The 16,131-nt window shown below is 40.4% G+C and overlaps 2 protein-coding genes across 3 annotated transcripts in view; both read right to left on the reverse strand.

Moving 5' to 3' along the window:
* LOC136776429 (E3 ubiquitin-protein ligase Rnf220-like) overlaps nt 1–11,421 on the reverse strand; it is a 99,776-nt gene extending 88,355 nt beyond the window's left edge. The window contains exons 1-3 of one of the 2 annotated variants that reach the window (XM_066731953.1): nt 10,533–11,421; nt 9,621–9,734; nt 4,501–5,050 (exon numbers count right to left, since the gene is read on the reverse strand). In XM_066731953.1, the coding sequence (XP_066588050.1) occupies nt 4,501–5,050; nt 9,621–9,734; nt 10,533–10,598 (730 nt within the window). In that variant the 5' untranslated portion in view covers nt 10,599–11,421. The remainder of the gene's footprint in view (nt 1–4,500; nt 5,051–9,620; nt 9,735–10,532) is intronic. The other variant, XM_066731954.1, reaches the window with a different exon arrangement.
* A 1,107-nt stretch (nt 11,422–12,528) lies between these two features.
* LOC136776428 (zinc finger protein 665-like) lies at nt 12,529–16,131 on the reverse strand. The gene is made up of 3 exons (XM_066731952.1): nt 15,051–16,131; nt 14,745–14,882; nt 12,529–14,672 (listed from the first exon to the last, which is right to left on the reverse strand). Exons 1-3 carry the CDS (start codon nt 15,186–15,188, stop codon nt 12,858–12,860), a joined length of 2,091 nt encoding a protein of 696 aa, XP_066588049.1. The 5' UTR covers nt 15,189–16,131; the 3' UTR covers nt 12,529–12,857.

Here is a 16,131-nt window from a genome sequence, read left to right on the forward strand (position 1 = left end):
GCGTTCTCTCTCTCGCTCTCGCGACGCGCTAAGGTGCTACCACTATGAATTTAATACCAATGCGAGTGATACCTCGCTAGCCATAAACGCCATTGGCCAGTTCCGATATGCGTGCACCGACATTCGGATGACACTTGCTCGCATTAAAGAACGATTGACGTACTAGGTGGTATTTATAGTGTTTTCTGTACTGAATTTCTGTCAAAAACACCGAATTTTATTTGGCGCTTCCCCAATCCAGCTAGAACAGCTATGCTAAAATTCCCTAAAAAAAATTAAGCTCAAAAAATATTTGTTAAATCTCATTGAAGGATTTACAATAATCTTTTAATGGATTGCGAAAAATAATTCTTCGTTCCTCCACATATTTTCTCTAACGATTCTTATCGAACGCGCTCGTCTATAGTTAAAATTATGCAACAAATCTACCGGCAATTTCGTTAATAATGATAGGTTATAAATAATATCGAGCGTCCAAATAATACGGAAAATAAGCCCTCGTTGGGTTTGTAATTTATCGGTTTGCCTGGGAATTTGTGGCGGATTCGGTCACCTAACTCGTTTCATCCTCGAGAGCCACAAAATCAAGACTGTTTTAATGATATCGTTCGATTATTTCGACAACTGCGTAATTCACAAATATGAATACGTATAAATAAAATAGAAAACGATGCTATAGGGTATCATCCCTCATTTGTCGCTTAGGATTTAATGCACGATAATAAAACAAATAATTCCAGCCGTAATTATAATGAAAATGCAAACTCCGTACTTCACCATATACATATATATATATATATATGTATAAAACTAAAGCCAGGACCGAGCAAATTAAGCGCGTATATCAGTTCGCTTTGAGAGGAAAGATTATCCGCGCGTCCATATCGAGTCCTACGAAGAAAATCTTTCATGATCACGTTCGTCGAGCTTCAACCGTTTGGAAGACTCGACAAATCGTTTGAAATTGGAGATTCTCGTTCAGCTGTTACAGTTGTTAAAAATTCGTCAAACGAGGATGTGTAATGAAACGTATATTTAAAGAAAATTTAAAAAACTATCCAGCTATATTTCTTCCTGCTCGTCTCTTCGTTTCTAGCTTTAATTGCAATAATTAAGAGCTTCCTTGCGGTATATTCTGCGTATCGTTATATCTTTGGTCATTGAAACGTAACCGAAGCAATGCTTTTGCCTCGGCTTTTGCGGTGCTAACACTTGTACGACCAGAGAGATAAAGAGAGATGTCGGTTTAAAAATTGTCGAGGAAGCGGAAAAAGAATGGAAAGGAGAAAGTGAGCTGTAGATAATCGCAATGTTGAATTTGGTTGACAAGTTAATATGAATTATCCTGGGAATGGGAAGTCACGTGCACATCTGGGCAATCCGACGCAGAAACGCAACACGAAGCTTCGGTTCACCACGGCAGAGAATCGAATGGCAAAGGGTGTACGGGGAGGGAGTGGAGGGCGAACGGGAACGCAGCCACCCGTTTGGCAGCCTGTTTGAATGTTTTGCAACGAGTTTATACGAGTTATCAATTTCCTGACAAATATCTGCGTTTCCGCGTGGACCAACTGGAGTAGGAGTGGAATTTGCCCCGATCCCATCCACGCTTAAAGATACAAATCGAATAGTGCGCTTCAGTTCCGTTGTAATACTGCGCAATTTTTCTGCCACGCGACTAATCAAAGTCATGGAAAATTCATTGAATATATATATATATATATATGGTACAGGAGAATATGGACTGTGTACGGATGAAAAGCGATCGCGTTTGTAGGAATCTGCTGATGGAAGGGGGAGGTGAAGGGGGGGGGGGGATGGGCAGGGTAATAATTGGCCAAGAATGAAAACCAATAATCACGGTGGAAGATTGATATGATCCCAGAAATATCACTGAGATTCCTAAAGCAAACGATGCTAGGAGTTTTACTGCCAGCGCTTAAAGTTCAAATGGGCGCGGAGTTCGGGGAAGGCGCATCGTGATTTTTTCTCGTATTACGCGCTCGTAAAGCACGAGTTAGAAAGCATAACTCAGCGCATTTAGTACGTTATAAAGGGTTCTACGCGAGTAATACTTGAAAGCAAAACGGGGCCACGTATATAAATTCCTCTCTCTCTCTCTCTTTACTCTCTCAGCTGCGATACTCTTACCTAAGCTCGCCATCCTATTCTCTCTCTCTCTCTCCAGGACACTATCTCTCCTCTTTTATGCGCGAATTCTGAGAAACATTAATTTGTCTGTTTATAAATTTAATATATAGTAAATTATCATGTTTCTCTGTCGAATTGATTTTAATAGAATTAGATTTTATTTCTATATGTCTATAGATAATGTATTCGGGATTATGAATGGAACTACAGTATTACCTACCTCTCTCTCTCTCTCTCTCTCTTTCTCATCTTCTTCCTTTAATTTTCATGATGTCTTGCACTATACTACTGTATAGTATTTCAATGGCAAGTAATTTTGTAAAAATCGAGACACTACCATCCGTTGCGCAAAGATTTAACCAAATTATACATAATTTTATGTTTGATATCTAGATTAATTTGAAAATCTAATGAAACTTTCATTATACGCTGTTGGCATAAGCTTTCGAGCGAAACTACAAACATCGAAATCGGCTGAAGCAACACCGAGGCATTCTAAAATTCATTATTTCTGTTTTAATATTGTAACTGCAAGAAAACATTGCGCTTTGAACGGTGATGCATCGACAATTTTGCTTGAATTCCGTTGAAATTTCTGCGAGGCCAATTTAATATATTTTACAAATAAATAGTCACCGAGAAGGATGTGCAAGCACGATACTCAAGCTTGGTACACGAGCAAATGATTTAATGGTTTTTCTATAATTTGTATCGAGGGACGTACGCATGCAATTAAAGCGAATAATGCTTATATTTGATGGCTCGTTGCCATTTTTCCGTCGGCAAGCTGCAATTGTTGGCTCGCTCAGGAATTCGCCGATACGCGAATCGTGATTTTGGCGAGACTTTGTGGTAAATAATCGTTTGCCGGGAATGGCGGGGCCAGTATTTACATTGCGTTTATTTGGCTCTAATGGCGCGGAAAAAATATGGAACTAATATTGGTCCATCTCCCTCCTGCTATAGGCTAGGAGCCAGAAATTGCTGTAAGCGACGCAATACGATAAATAAATTAATTCCTTCGTTATTTAACCAGCTATCGCGTTTCGCGCAGCGAGGATAGCCCGTCATGGTTCTCACTGGGTCGTATTAGTGTCTACGCACGCACGCACACACACACACACACACACACACACAAATATTCCTCTAATTACTTAATACAAATTTCTCTATAATCTCGTGGCAAAGTGAATAACATTGCTTTTTATAAAACGCTAATGATTTTGTTTCCTTTGTCCTGGAAATTCGATCGTTTCCCCATAAACAATGTAGCATCGACGAGTGTCGTCTTGAAAATAAATGATATGGAGAACAGGTATTTGTTTAGAGAGGCGTTGCGTTGGAAACGGGAGAGTTGGCGGGGGGAGGAAAGCCGGGAGCAGGAGTGAGTCGGCAATTGGTCGGAGCATGATCGCGCTACAATTTACGCTCTAAGAAGCACGCGTTGTTGCAGAGGGCAGAGGCTTGTGTCGGAGAGAGCGCGGTGGTGCGCGCAGCGGGGGCGAGTATCGTGCACGGCCACAAAGTGAGTATCCACTAATTAACGGGATGGCGGCAGCCCTGACCGACCGAGCGACGTTGCACGGCAGATATGTGGCTGGGACACCGTCAAAGGGCATCGTTATCTCGCGCGCGTACCGTCGTTAAAAAACAAGGAAATGGCCCATCAGAACGCTGTGCACGCTGCCAAAGTGCTGACCTCCCGCGTCCGCCACCCCCTCGACAAACGCGTTTTCTGCATGGATGTCGCGATCAAACGGAAATTAGCCGCGGGACGCCAAACTACCACCGCCCACCACTCTCGCGAAGGAACGCCGTGACTCTGGAGAAATTTTCGACCAATCGTTAATTAGGCCGATCCGAGTGGAAAAATTCAAAGAAAATCGCCGGAAAAATCAACGGCTCTATCTTTTGCTAATTAAGAAGACAGTTGTATTGGAGAATAAGGGTGAAAACGAGTTGGTTTTCCGATCCGTTGACACGCAGCTGTTACCGGCGAGCGAGCGAATCTCCCGATACTCTCTCTCTCTCTCTTACCGTGGAAAAGCTTGGAGCTAATAATTGACGGATAAGAGGAGGAGGGGAGAGGGGAAGGGAAGCAAAAAGACGCGGAATGTAGTTAGAGTAAAAAGCGAGTCGTCTGGTATTATCTACAGGGTTAAACCGAATAAGGCTATATATATATATATATATATATATATATAGAGAGAGAGAGAGAGAGAGAGAGAGAGAAAGAGAGAGTTGTAGAGAATTGCCGTTGGTGCAGATGTACTCAAGGGTGAGAGGAGAGGAAAGAGGGGTGGAATATGAGAGAATATAGATATATATAGGTGAAAAAGAGGTACTCACGTCTGTAAGGTCGACCCTCCTCGGGGGTGGAGCGCTCGGTGTTCTCGGAGGTGGGGGTGGCGTTGGCGTCGCGATCCTCCTCCTCGGGGGTGGGCCCGCGATTTTGCGCGGATCCGCTGGTGGCAGTCCCGGAAGGTGAACGACTGGCGGACCCTGCGGGACTCTGCGGAGCCTGGGAGTCGGGGGCCTGCGGCATCGGTGTACCGGAACTTGGCACGCCGCTACCGACCGGCCCGGATACCGAGACCACCGTCCCACCTCCACCGGGAGTTCCTGGCAACGAAGACGGCGAGAACATGTTGGACATGCTCGACAAGGAACCGATGCTTGGCAATCCTCCGCCAGGTACCGCGCCGTTTCCGGTCTCGACCTTGAGGCACTTGTTGGGCGGCGCGAATGCGGACGGCCCCAGCGGCCGGAAACCCCCGAACGGAAGCCGATGGTCCAGCGGATGCAGAAATTGCGGTGGCAAATGAAGCATGTGATGCAGACCGTAGCCCAGGGACGCCGCCGTGCTGAATGGCACTTGAAGATCCTTCGAATCCGTTACCTGATAACAACAAATCCAATCGTCAATATCTGCCGAGTTCTTGCCGCGCTCTTCAACAATCCTCCGAGAGACAAGTATCTTTCTCTCTCTCTCTCTCTCTCTCTGCGTTTCTTAACGAATTTCAATCTAGAGGTATATATATCGTGAAATCCACACGGTTTTCCCATATAGAAAAACAGTCGCACTGTCGATTACAGCGATAGAGAGATAAGCCTGGAACGGTGAAGATAACGAGTGGCGAATCGATAAAATTCGTGAGAAAGAAGCTGCTAACGCGATTCGCCTCCCCCCCCCCCCCTCCGTCGACTCTAGATAAACCCAGAAAAACTCCGCGCGAATCCACCACGTACATTTTATTTCGACTGATTAAAATAGCGAAGAATTATAACAGCCAGATACACAGCAATAAAAACCAGCAACTAATGAGACCCGATAAAGTTTCACCAGAGGAACCTCTCGCCATTTTTCCGTCACCTGCCGAAGACCCACAGGTGCATCCGCGAAAATTGCTGCTAATGTATCCAGTTACAATGTCTTAACAACTTAATGACTCGCTCGAGTCCCTCGCCAATTATTCTCCGTTCAAACAAAACAACAGCGAAAAAACAACCGAGAGTTACGGTCGCTGCGACTAAGGGTCACGCGAAATGACGTAGTGGACGTATCACGCGTAGGTACCTCGGGAACAATTAAACCGGAAATAGCGTTAAATCAATGCGATTGCGCTTCTGCGGAATTTACAGAATCGCTTGTACCTTGCGTCCTTTCTTCAGTCATCGGCCTAAGAGAACGGGAGCAGTTGTAAAAAAAAGGGGAACCTTGGAATTTTTAGCAGAATTCATTAAAGTACAAAGTGAAGAAAAGAACATTGAACAGAGATGCGTTAAAATCAATAAATCCAGTTAAGATTATAACCATAGATGTTGTTCTATTTTATGAGAATTGAAAGAGGATTTTGGCGAGTGGAGGAAGATGGCGGTAGTCGTTTTTCTTTCTTGATTCATAGAAAATGAGCAATACCAAAGGAGTATTTAAACTGGATAGGAGGCGTTGAAATTCCTGATGAATAATGGAGAAGAGTAGCTGTTGGCGACAGCTGAATATCCTTTTTCTAGACATCCCTGCAACGTGGGATGGATTCCCTTTCGAGCATTCACAGATCGGACTGAACTTTCTCTCGGTCGAAGAAGAAGAAGAAGCTATCAACTCGGTGTCTGAACAGCGAAACGACTACCGATCAATACAACCGTTAAAAGGATTAACGCTTCTTGCAAAAAAAAGTCTGCCTACGAGTCTTCGGTAGACGTTTCAATTGAAGATGGAATTTGCATTGGGAACGGTGGATACCGAAAGTTCTCTTCTACTCCTACACACTTGACATCAATCAGGATCAATGAGAGAACCATCGGCGCTTCCAAAACATCGACTGCTCCTACCGATCATCATACTAGTCTTTCTCAACGAGTCCAACTGTTCGATTCACGCGAACCAAAGTAAATGTTAAACATCCTCTTGTTCAAGGCCAAATTTAACGTTCGCCACAGTTTCGTTAAGAAAACGTTCATCATCGACAGGTGAATTTTCCTGCAAAAATCTTTCAACTTTTGGATCGCAAACCAGGAATAATGATCATAGATGAACGATGCTCTACGCGAAAAGATTGATCCTTTTATGGGATTGATTTGAAACTTGTCACGAAAGTTTGTCGATACCAGTATGGTCCATATTGGCCAGTGGAGAGAGGATCTCCGAGGTTCAACGAGAAACAGAGAGGGAGTGAGTTGTCATCATACGTGATCACGTGGTAGTCGGAGAGTTGTCAGGTCGGAATGAAATTTACATTGACGAGTATCCGCAACCGGGAATGTTATCTCTCGAGATTTTATGGCTTAACTGGTTTTACGGCGTACGTCTCTTGAGCTACTTACACAAGGATCGCTGGTAAAAGGCGAGGATCTACGACTGTAAATTTAGCCCGACTTTCAGCGACTTTATCCGAAGGATATCGATGCTTCGGAAGATGCAAATTGCACAAAATTCTCGTTACTCGTGCGGCCATCGTGTCGCGCTATAATTCTTCGAGCCTCTTCTTATCTCTTGACTCTCGTTGCTTATGCTTCGGCTCGTCTTTTTATAGTGACAAAATTGGTAGAAAAATCGCTATAAGAGTTTTCGGTGATTTTATCCACGGCGCAGCTTTATTCCTGGCACGATATTAGAATTCTCCCGATAAGGCAACAGTAGATTCGTCTTGGTCACTCGCGAAGGGTCAGGAAGGACAGTTAACGTTGCAAATTGGGATTGGTTGATTTGTATAACTAACGTGCGCAACGTGTGTCGGCTTAATAGACTCGTCAATCATGTAGAATCGTATGATGCAACTGCTAGGGGAAAGCTTCAGCTTTTGACGGATTATTATAACGCAGTGGTTTCGCGTTATTAACAGTATTACGTCACTGTAGCCTGATGTTACGTTCCACCGTTCAAATTATTTTGTCCTGCTGCTTAAAAATCTCGACTATGGCTTCAACATTTTCGACACGATCCATTCACCAATTTCTATAATTCCTTCTCTCTGACATTGGAAATATTATCACTAGTGATTATTAGATAATAAAGACCAGATTTGTGGGTAATTTGATGAGAAGAATTTTTCTCGATCGAGTGTGGATAGAAAATAAAAATAAAATCAAAGTTTACACGAGAGAGAGAGAGAGAGAGAGAGAGAGAGAGAGAGAGAGAGAGAGAATGGGAATGATAAGGGATTCATTGGGAAAGGAAATTAACGATGGGCAATAATGATGCTAAGTTATATGGGCATCGAGTACGGGACGATTAGGTTATTATTCTTTTATGCCAGGAAATGAGTTTCGCGGTTTGCCGAACGTATTTGTGGCCCGGTCCAATCAGTGATTTATTAGGTATTCATTATTATTTTAATTACGGCTGGTCGGAAACGCCGACGCCACTTTTTCAACGCCGATCGACGGACGGTTTGCATATTCACAATATTTTTTCTCCACCACCACGCCCTGTGGACACTCGCGAAAAATGCATACAAATTTTGTCACCAACTGCAATTAAGTACAAATTAAATTTGTATTGTTTTGTTTGTTTGTTTGTTTCCCTTGTTTTCCAGAGAGTTCCACTGGAATTTTGATATACTCTCTCGATCGCTTTTTATAGCTCGCTTTACTCCGCTTCCTTCTTCCTCCGAAATTCACGCGAAATTCCCTTATCAATATGATACCCTCCCTTTTAGCCTTGTAAATATTTATCACGCTGCGAGAATGAGACATTATTCGCTTCGTTAAGAAACGCAGAATGGTACGAACCAGTCGTAATAAACATGATGTGATTTGCTTGATACTTACATTAGTCTTACCGCTAGCCACTATCCAAACCACGTCATACCAACATTTATTTGCGTTCAGCTGGACCCAATACATGCGCACACAATCCCAACACGCCTCACTCATCTATACATTCATCATAACTATTCGCTGCATGCATTAACCATACTACTTCTCCTCTTCATCAATGCTACACGTACAAACAATTTCTTATAAACTTCTGTTTACGTTTCTTCAATGGTAGTATGTTAGTGTTACAAGCAGTGGCATTCAAAGCTCCTGAAATTAATCGTACAAATAATAACAATTAAACATTAAAATTTTCCATATCTTTTCCTCCCCCTATCCCTGCAAAGTTCACCGTTTATTTATTTTCTTTTTTTTTTTTTTTGAGAATAGAAGGAAAAACTTGATTACGCATCGACCAGCCGATCCAAGAAACTCTCAACATTGATTTTGCGAAAAAGTCCCAAGATAAAACGAAGAATTACAATGAATTATACCGATCGTGTGATATTAATCGTCGATAAACCGTATCATTTTATAGATTAAATCGATGAATACGATCTTGACGATAACGAGAAAAGGTGTATAAATTCAAGATTTCCGGACTGTTCCGTTCACTTATCATTTAAATTCGAAAATTATTCGGAACATTAATACTATTTCGCTTCACTTAAAAAAACTCACGGATAGATTTTATCAATTGTTATAATTCTTGGTAAACTTTGCAATATCTATAAAAAAAGAAGAAAAAAATCAGATTAACGCTTTCAGTCACTGTGCGTAGTCAAATGTCACAGCGACATTGTTTACAATACGTTATATATGTAATCGTTAAGTATTTCTACATCCTATTGTGTATTTAGAAATTTCTAATACATAAATATTTTGGTAAAAAATAAACAATAGATACTCTCATTATTGAAAAGCTTGAAAAACTTGAAAAAAATATGTATATACTATTTTCAAGCCTCGTGTTTTGACTCTTGAGTTAGAATGTCGTGACGGAAAGGGTTAATACAATGAGGAAAATAAAGAGAGAGAGAGAGAGAGAGAGAGAGCTGAAAAATATTGTTAGCATTAGCGAGAAATAGGATAAAAAAAAGCTGTTTCATTGATTGGCGGTGTGACTTGTATGTTGTGCTAATCTGCAAAGAGTAAGCGAGGTGCTGCAGCTGGTTTAGGCTTATCGGCTAGGAGAAAAGGACACTAACTTGTGGATTGAAGGGTCTTTGCATTCTCAAGGCCTCGGGGAGGCCGCCAGCCTGCGAGAATACGACCAGGGACGGCGGCGGTAGATGATTCGGCACGTATGCTGAATTATCCATCTAGAACAAACATTTGTCGTTTTCCCAATTTACCATTCACGATTATCAACGGCCGTCGCGAACGAGCGTAGGATACTTTGCGTTGAAAAGTGGAAAGAATGAGGGGAAAAAAATGGCCGAGTTTAGCATACAGCAATGTTCGATTGAATTGGTAACGGAACGCGCAGAGATTATTCGATTAATTAGCGAGATTAGCGAGATCAGGTGTAATTTACAGCGAACTAGTCCAGCGATGAGCACGGCGAACAATAAGTTTAATGGATAGATCGAATTCGATACTACGTAAGAATCGATCGTGTTTGGCCGTGGTACGGGATGCACTCTCACTTTGTTAGTCCGACTGCGATAGAGAACCGAGGAGCCCGATGACACGTGAGAAATAATATACGCGATGGTTATCGTTCGATGGCTGACAGGTGCTCATGGACGCACGGAAATTTTATCCGCGTATACCAGACATATCGATTCTAATTATTCGCCTGTAGCTTTATTGTATGCTCCCCGATGGATGTTCATATCGGCACATAATACCCAGTTTCAGCGTGATACCGACGCAGCTGTCACGATTTATTCTCTCCTCTCTATTTGCACCAAGAGATATCAGACTGTTCTAGAAATTCAAATAGCGAAACTTCCCTCTTCGACGTTCGAGAGTTAACGCGTGAAAATATACTACTTTGGTAAAACGCAATATGTCCTCGAGCTCGTGTCGGATAATTTAGGCGGAATCTGGCGTGTTCTTTGAGACGCGATAAAAAGAATGGAAAAAAATCGTATGGTAGTCACCATGACGCGTACATTTTCCTCGTGTGCGCTAAAAAGGTTGTGCGCGGCAAGCCGCGATATGCGACTGTCCGAGAACATTCAATTCACAGGTGAATTCACAGCTTCTCTCTATCCGTCGCTCGATCTCAGAATCACCTCCAAAAATCGCTGCCCCGGCATCGTGTACAACTCCAATCCTCAAAACTGCCCGCGGCGCCGAGTTCCACGCGTTTGAAGGACGCGCGTTTTGCCGAACCTAACCTCCAAACTGGAACCTGTCATAGGGCCACTTTACCCGGGAAAATTCGATTCTTCTCAGTCTACGAGAATTGGAACGACACTGGGGAAACGCGGGACGGTAGTAACCGGAATCTGATTCAAAAATGTCAAAGTTTCATTGAAACACGAAGCTGTCAACGGAGCACACAAGTCAAAAGAGAACTCTGGAACACGTTTTTCATCACTGGAGATATCGCGGGAAAGATACGATTGGTCCGACGAAAATCTGTGATTGTTTGTCAAGTTGAATCAAACTAGTTGGACGACGATTGACCCGGTCGGAAGTTCCGGGAAAGCGCGGGAGCGGATGCCGAATAAGTGGTCTGGGCTCGATTGACACTTCTGCTGGACGATTCAAGGAACCGACGATCGGCATGTGTCAAATTCAGCTGTCGAGTGTGAAAATTCTGAGAGCGACGACGAACGAAATTTGAACGGCTCGCGAATCCCGCCACTGTTGGCAGACACACTCGAATCGACCTAACCTCTCCGGCGAACGCGGCGGCCAGTACCTCGACTGGTGGTCACCCCTAACTCCTGGGTAAGAGCACTGAAGGTGGTGAGCCAGGTACGGGGTGTACGAGAGGAAGCCACCAGCCCGTGCAAGCAACCTCGTGGACATGCGAGTGCAGACTGATTGGAGCGTGGACTGTGGAGTGTGAGGGTACTTACCCACGAGCCGCGAGGATGGTGGCGGTGGCGGAGGCGGAGGTGAGACGAGGAAGCACCCGGCGCGTGTTTCCAGTCGCCATTACTGGCGCCACTGTACCGCCGCCTTTTTCAATAATGCGCATGTCCAAATGCGCGCTGACCCATTGCGCAATCCGTTTTATGCTATACGCTCATTTTTCATCACCTTCAATCGCGCTTCAATCAGCATTTTTCGTTTTTATACACCCTTTTTATTTCCTCCTACTTCTTCTTCACCCATACCCTCCCCCCTTATTACTACATGTTTAAATTCCATAACTTGGAATATTTAGTTTTTAAAATTCCTTCAAATATGTCAAATTTTAAAATCTCATATCGTTATTAATCGCTTCTTGTCTTTTTATCCACGTGAAAAAACATCAATCGTTATACAGTCTGTCACTGACCCAATCTACCGAGATTATTGTCTGACGAGCACAATAGTCAAAATAATTAATGACCGTGTTGTTTTTAGGTTCTTTTAACGAGAATAGGTATTCGAAAACTATGTATTTTGATCGCGGCATACTTTTGTCAAAACAGTTATAATAGCATTAGATTAATTGTTGAAAAGGTTTTTAGAACAAAAAGCTCTTTCAAGCTTTAAAAACAATTTCTGCAAGACTTAATTTTTGCCGCTATTAATTAATCTTTAAAGCAAAATATGGTAAGCTTTATCGGTACCAACGTATGGAAATTAATTTGTCTTTAAATACGCTTGTTGTGTGTATGTGAAACAAAATTTTCATATTTACCGACAAAATTTTACCTTTTTACTCTTCAACTAAAACTAAAACCGTACAAGTAGCGCGCTCTACTGTCATAAGGAAAAAGTCAGAAAGCCGTAATAAATCGATATCCTTAAACACGAATCTGGCATTTATAAAGGAAACTGTTCATTTTATTCAATAGAGTGGACAATAATTAGTTTCTACATAATTTATATTTATTTCTAATGATCAATTCAATCTTGAAAACAAAATAAGCGCTAAAATTAATATGCAGTGGTAGATTTAATAAAAAGAAAAGATTGTACAAAATTTTCAACTTAAAAAAGTCGAAATAATATTTTAATAAGACTGCTTTACAAATTTATTCTACAAGACAAGACAATATATAGTACACAAAAAATCATGATCACTTTTTCGAAAAAGTGGTAGTAATAATTGTAAAGTAGAAATAATAATAGTAGCAGCATCAGCAGTAAATCCTAACTGTTAAGTTTAAAATACAGTTAGAAGCAATCATAATTTATTTATACACAAATCTTAAAGAAATAAATTTATATTGTTCACTTTATATTAAGATAAAAATAGAATACCTACGATTCCTCAAATATACATAAAAATGTTACGTTATCGTATAGTACACAAATGGTATTTTTCAACGTTACCCGTATTGTAACAAATTTAATAAAGCATCGATATTTTCTTTTTCAGATTCCTCTTGTTGAACAATCGGTCTTACATCTTGATTAAGCAAATTTTGCTGAACACCGACCAAATCAGTCACTGCTTCATCAACTATAGATATGCTGTTCTCCTCTTTTATCGTAAGCTCTAAAGTGTTATTAGTATCCTCATCTTTACTGATATTTGGTTTTCTTTTCCCACGTGGCGGCCTATCGTTATGTATCCTCATGTGTCTCCTAAGATCATACTTACCAACAAAGCGTGCATTACAGACATCACAGCCAAATGGTTTCCCAGTTGCGTGTGTCCACATATGACGTCTTAAAGCTGCACTGAAAGTAAATGCGTATCCACAAACATTACAAACATAAGGTTTTTCACCAGTGTGTAATAAACTGTGATCTCTCAATGTTGCTCTCTGATTGAATCTTTTCCCACAGGTTTCACAAGTGTAGCTACGTGGATTCTGATGAATTCTCATATGATTAATAAGATTTCCCTGCTGTGAAAATGATTTTTTACAAGTATCACATGTAAATGGTTTCTCCCCTGTATGAACTCTTACGTGAGTTTCAAGAGTACGATTGTTTAAGAATCTTTTTCCACAAGTATGACATGGGTATTTTGGTAAGTGTAAACCCTGTGGATCCAAATGTGAAATCAAATGTCTTTTGTAATTTCCTTTATGGTTGAATACCCTAGAACATTGGCTACACGCATATGGCACTCCTTCTGCGTGTATTGCTATGTGACTCTCCAGTTCCGATTTCACTTTGAATCGTTTAGCGCATTTAGGACATCGGTACTTTGGAAAATCTGTATGGCATACCATATGTCTTTTTAAATACCTCTTGGATGAATATGCTTTACTACAAATGAAGCAGGAATATGGAAGATTGCCAGTGTGTGTTTTCGCGTGAGCTCGCAATTCTTTCCGGCTGTCGCAATCCTTTTCGCATACAACGCAAAAAAATGGACCAGTGCTCGGCACATGATTATCGATTGTATGTAATAAGACTCCAGAGAGTTCATTATAATTTTGCAAACATAAAGTACATTGATATTGTTTTAATTTGTTTTCCTCGTTGATCTCCTTGATTCTTGTAATAGTATCATTTAAACTGCCTAAAATATGAACTCTGCCATCTGGGAAATCATCTGCGTCCGATTCATCACTCAAAACTTCAACTTTATTATTATGTTTCACAGAGTTTGGATTGTCCAATACTTCACTGCTCGCGGTTGCAAATGAACTTACTTTTATTACTTGATGTTTATGGTTTGGATCCTTCAACTGCTGTATATCTTGCTGGTTATCAGACTCCTGTTGGAATTCTGTGTTTACATTTGTCAAGGATTTACTTGTGTTATATTTTACTTTCTTAGCTTTCACTGGTTTAGTCATTGTTACATCCTCTTTGACCTCATCTACCTTATTCGCCTCTGATTCTGTTGCACACATGATTTCATATTCTACATTTTCCATCTGCAGTAAACTTATTATATCAGTTGGCATTCCTGATTTGATTACATTTGATTTTTCATACTCATTCATAGTAATCTTATCAATTTTTGAAATTAAAATATTTTTAAGATCCTCATTTGTTTTATCTCTTGTATCATCACCTTGCATCAATGCAGATATATCAATCTCAATAGGTACCTCAATCTCGCTCTCAACTGCATTTATCGTTTCACCAAAACTTATTATCTCAGTTTCTGCATTCACATCATAAACAGGATATTCATTTATTTGTTGCATCTGATCAAATTCATTACTCTGTATTTCTTCCTAAGATATAATAATAATAATTAATTTATATAGGAGATTAACTGTTAAAAAAGTAGCTTCACACTTTTATACCCTTGGTTGTTGAGCTTCAACTATATCCCTAAGTTTCTTCTCAGTTGCTTGCACTTGAAGTTTAAAATCATAAAATGCATTTGTTCGATAGGCACATTTGACACAGAGCATATTTGGTAGGCCATCAAACTTATCAATCTGTTTCGAAGAAATAAGCATCAATTAACAAATAGGTCTTGCTTAATGCTAAGTTTAGAGGTTATATATGACGGGAGAAAACATTGAATTAAATTTTAATGTTAATTGAATAGATTAAATGATAGCAAGGAGGATAAGTAAGGTTTCGGATAAAATTCTTGCATTAACCTGAATCGATGTAAGTTCGGCTAGCTTGTGCGGCAAGTTTTTAATACCACTTGCTTCATCATCGTACATATGTAGAAGATTACCGTCCACTTTCATGCATGCACGGCACATATCGGCAAATGCGACTTCCCAGCTCATTTTGTATTCGATTATAATTTAAATCTAACAATATCTAAGTTTAAAAAAGCATTTTCATGATTGGAACACAGATGAAGAGACTGAAGAGAGAAATTGATGACGGCTTTGACAACGGGTAAAAACTGGCACCCACATACATATTACACTTTACAAGTGGCGCTGCTACGAGCGATAATCTGGTACTAAGAGTTTTTAGATCAAATTAAATTGTAGTATGAAGATTCAACGATAAGCAATAACGGCGAAAAAATCGGCGTTATCTGATGGAGAATGTATGAAGAAAAAATGTAAGTAATCGCTCTTTATACTTAACTATTAAAAAATCATATATTTCCCCGTGTACGCATATTATCGTACAATGTATAGGAAATTGAATCTAGGAAGTATAGAGTGAAGTTAGTCCAGCTCTTACGAATCAATTTCAATAATTTCATTAACAATGTATTAATCGATATCGAACCGTTAACTTACACACCGCGCTGTAATTTTATTTTCTTTTTTGTATTACCATCTTATGTAAATATTTACCCGTCAGAGGATGTTAAGATTTTCTATACATTTACACACGTGCATTAAAAGTATTAGAGCCTTTGAAAGAAAAACTGGTGTATAGTATTTTCTTTTAGTTCAGTTTCTAGACAATTTTTCTATTTATAATTGCATGGCTTGTTTGTTTTAATTTTATTTTTTGACTTTTTGCACTTTCAGTATGTCTTTTTTCAATGCAGAATATACGCTAGTAAAGTACTAATACAATCATAATGTAGGGAGATTGTATTGCAATATATGTATAGTAAAACGTACTCCCAAAAATGCTAAATGTATCGATAGATAACGCTGTTAGTATGCATATGCATTACTACACATTCTCACTTCACTGTTTTTGTATTAGTACTTTACTAGCGTATAGCAGAGAGGCAGCTACATACACACACTCAGCTCA

Source organism: Prorops nasuta, unplaced genomic scaffold, assembly GCF_024137725.1.
Source record: "Prorops nasuta isolate Cenicafe-Biocafe unplaced genomic scaffold, Cenicafe_Pnas_1.2 PNAS00009, whole genome shotgun sequence".
NCBI classification, from domain to species: domain Eukaryota; kingdom Metazoa; phylum Arthropoda; class Insecta; order Hymenoptera; family Bethylidae; genus Prorops; species Prorops nasuta.